Source organism: Triticum aestivum, chromosome 7B (assembly GCF_018294505.1).
Source record: "Triticum aestivum cultivar Chinese Spring chromosome 7B, IWGSC CS RefSeq v2.1, whole genome shotgun sequence".
Lineage (NCBI taxonomy): Eukaryota > Viridiplantae > Streptophyta > Magnoliopsida > Poales > Poaceae > Triticum > Triticum aestivum.
Genome location: NC_057813.1, coordinates 577,052,652 through 577,056,666, shown reverse-complemented (window position 1 = coordinate 577,056,666; position 4,015 = coordinate 577,052,652). Strand labels below are relative to the sequence as shown.

The 4,015-nt window shown below is 54.3% G+C and overlaps 1 protein-coding gene across 1 annotated transcript; it reads right to left on the bottom strand.

The window, feature by feature from the left end:
- Nucleotides 1-1,645: 1,645 nt before the first annotated feature.
- LOC123161637 (uncharacterized) lies at nt 1,646-2,758 on the bottom strand. The gene has a single exon (XM_044579448.1). It carries the CDS (start codon nt 2,464-2,466, stop codon nt 1,879-1,881), a length of 588 nt encoding a protein of 195 aa, XP_044435383.1. The 5' UTR covers nt 2,467-2,758; the 3' UTR covers nt 1,646-1,878.
- Nucleotides 2,759-4,015: the final 1,257 nt, after the last annotated feature.

Sequence of the window (4,015 nt, the reverse complement as noted above, 5' to 3'; positions counted from 1 at the left end):
TTCGCTGCACACAACATTGTTGTTTTTACCCTGCCTGTGGGCGTGCCCAGCAAGAGGGCGCTGAAAGAGACGGCCCGCCCAACTCGATGTTAGAAAACTTTTGCGTGCCCATCCATCATTTTTTAGGCAAATTTGACAAATTTGACCTGTGGATGAAATCAAATCATAGAATGTACTACGCGTGAAACTATTTCACGCGGCTAACCTTTTTATGTGACGCCTGACACGAAGGCGCCACACTACATTGTGCAACGCCTCATAGATAGGCGCTACACGCCTGGCCAGCGTTGCACCCCAAACTGTCTAAAAATTGCTAAGTCATTGTGCAGAGCCTACGAGCTAGGCGCTGCACTGTACAGTGTGGCGCCTAGCTCTCAGGCGCTGCACTAGTGGTTGCACTACAAAATGAAGCAACCACTAGTGCAACGCCTAGAAGCTAGGCGCTACATTGTATAGTGTGGCGCCTAGCTCTCAGGCGCTGCACACTGACTTAGTAATTTTTAGATCACACGGGTGCGACGCTGGCCAGACGTGTAGCGCCTATCTGCGAGGCGTTGCATAGTGTAGTGTGGCGCCTTCGTGTTGGGCGTCACACACGAGTAGTTCATTCTGTGATTTGGTTTCGTTTGTAGATCAAATTTGTCAATTTGCCCATCTTTTATGTCGCTGGTTTCACGCATCTATCTACCCACCTCTACGGGCTAGCAGTACGTATATTTATTAGTCGTGCGACAGAGATGTGGCGAGTACTGTCTGGCCTAGCCTAGGTGGCGGGATGTAAACGGGCAGAGTGGCCCGGAGAGATGTGCCGTATCCAGCTCGCCAATGGGCGATTGGGGTGTGAGTGATGGGCGTCTGCAAGTGCAAGCAGCCAATTGTTGTTAACCGAAACTCAACCTACAAAACTAGGGATCCGGCTTGCCCGCTCCTTCTCCATGCTTTCATTCGTGCTCACCTACGCATTCCGCAGCCCAGCCACCTGGAATGACAGGCGATAGGTTAGGAGTCTATTTTTCTTTTTAGGCCGGATACAAACTGAACACTCAGGTCTCAGGAACAAGGCTTGTAATGTAGTAGTACTCCGTTTCTAATTATTCTGTAAAATGGCTCGGGAATCTTTTGCGTATAGAAATTCACATGCGTGCGTGCGTGCGTGTATCTTCAATCAATTGTAAACTTGAGATGACACCGAGGAAGGTTGGGGTTTGACATTCGGATTTATTCGGTGGGTGTTTGTTTTGTCTGAACAAGAAGTTGATGAGGGTTTGGTGAGGTGGCAGCTTCGGCATTACATGGAGCGAAAGTGACCCCCCAGCCCCACTCCTCTGTCCACTTGGAGATAGATTACGAATTAATCCCGCCCGAAAGTCAGACGAACAGTTCTCCACTTGCGTAGTTTGCTTGCTTGTGGGAGTGAGTGCAGAGCGAATGGGTCTCGTCGGACCAAGACTCACAGATCGCAATCATGGTGGGACGACATTGGGGGCACCTGCCTAACCTACCGTGTTCATTCTTCTCTTCTCAATTATCATTAGCCGCACTAATCTCATCTTCTAGTAATAATAGTTTAACCTGACTGACCACGAAGAGAAACATGTGCATAGAGATTATTAATGATGAACAAGCAGGAAAATGGACAAGAGAATAGTAGGAAATCTGGTTTCTGATACTAGTACAAATCACTGCAAAATGTACAGATTGATTATGAACAAGCAGGGAAAATGGAGGACAAGCAGAGCTATATTCCTCTTGATGGCACTAACAGAAAGAGAAAAATCTAGTTCTTTCATGGCGGTACAAAACTACAAATCACTGCAAGCAAGCAACAAAAACGAAACGGCAGCAACGGGGACGACAACGAGCAGAAGAAGATCCTAGCTAGTCCTGGCTGCTGCGGTTGCTCAGGGTGGACGCGCTCCGCATGGAGGAGCGGCCCATGGACTCGTCGATCCGGTCGAGCCGCGGCCGCCACGGCCCCGTCGATGCGGCGGCGGCGCAGCTCTTGGGGGCGGGGCGGGGCGGCTTCGCGGTCTGGCCCTCGGCTTCGGGGCTGCCGCGGCGGTGCTGGGCGTCGCCGGAGAAGAGCGAGTCGACGGCGCTGGGCGCCGGGCCGCCGCCCTTGCGCGCGAGCGCGGTGAGGCGGTTCATGAGGCAGGCGAGGTCCACGGCGGAGGACTCGGCCTGGAAGATGGAGTGCGGGAGCAGGAAGTAGACGGTGCCCGGCTGCAGCGCGTCCTCCGGCCGGAACAGCGCGCGGCCCGGCTGCAGCAGGTGCGCCGACGAGCAGAGCACGTACCGGCACGACGAGGGGGAGGAGGCGGTGGCGCGCGCGACGGTGACGGGCGCCCCGTCCTCGCCGGCGGGGAAGTCCTCCACGTAGCCGTTGGTGTGGATCACCCGCACCCCCGCGAACGGCCGCAGCCCGCCACCGCCGCCCGACGCCCCCGAAGAGAAGCCGCACCCCATGTCGGCAAGCGGGGCTTGGTTGAGCTGGAGAGGCTGGGGAGGATGGCCGGATCGGCTGGATCGGTCGGGGGTCGGCGGGCACGAGTGGTGGGATGGCGTGGGCGAGGCTATAAGCTGGGCACCGGGCCGGCGGGGGCGTTGAACCGGCTGACGGCCGGCATGTGGCGCGGAGTCGTGAGCGTGGACGACGGGCGGACGGACTTGACGAAGAGCTAGCGCGCGGACGGTGGCGTCGCGTGGCGTGGCGCGTGGTGTGGACTACGTCGTGCGTGCTCGCGTGCCGCTACGTGGGCGCTCCGATTTATAAGGCGGGGATAAGGGCGCGGGCAGAGGAAAAAAAAACACCAAACCCTTTAATTAATTTGCAAGAAGAAGATTACGGATTTAGATAAGATTGCTTGTGCACAAGCCTATACGTGCAGGCTTATCCACCTAATCGAAACAACCGGTTTTTCAAGCCGGAAATAATTGGTACCATTACCATGCTGTCGCGGAAATTCGTACCCGTCTCTAACCAACTGGCCATGGTACGAAATTGTCATCAGCACTGCTGCACGTACGTGCTGCCACCAGCAATCTGGAGACGGGCAGAAGGAGGTGCTGGCTGGCAGAGCCGTCTGTGGCAAGCCCAAGTTCCAGATAATCAAGGTCGCTCGTGAGTCACCGACGAGTGGCCTCGTTCGAAGAAGAAAATCAGAGTGACGTGGCTTCTTCTGTAACTGACTGTGTACAGAGTTAGAGTTACGTGGCTTCTTCTACAGCTGACTGTGTACAGCAGTTGAGCAGTGCTCCAGACTGTAGCAAGGATGATAAGAACAGTACTCCGAGATAAGGTCATGGATAGTGTGTGACACACACGCACACAGCAGTTGGAAAACCGTCTGCGCAGCACACAGCGTGCCTCGAGCTCGAGCTCTCTCTTGCGTGCGTGCTGCGGCGCCGCCCCCCGCCGGCACGCCGGAAAAACCAAAACCGTGCGCGCACGCACGCTCTCCGTTTCTGTTTTCTTTCGTTCTTGGATTGGGGAAACGGTCCAAAAGTTTTTACGCCGGTCCTCTCGTGAGCCTCGCCAGCTTATTTTGGTTCGTTTCGGCGCGGTGACCAACTTTTCTTGCACGGCGAGGCGTGTGCACGTATGGCTTGTGCGTGATGCACGGGGGGAGGGGAGGGGGGCGGCGGTCCTGTTCGCCGTGGGGATCACTCGCTCGGTCAATCTTCTGAACGCGGACCGCTTGATGGACCACACACACAGTATGTACTCAGGTAAGGTGAATTTATTGATTTTTTTTAAAAAAATAAGCATGAAAGGAATACAAGCACAATGAACACGCCTAGACGTCTACAAGATGCACACACAAAAAAAATCAACGAACACGTAAAAGATCACACTGATAAAGAGCAAAATGCATACAAGACCAAATCCATGACTAGGCATAGGAAAAAGAAAACTCCAAAGCAATCGAAACAACTATTGATGAACTAGAACATCGACCTTTTGCACCAGCCATATCTTCACATCGCAAAGGGAATGAGAAAGATTCACCGGTGG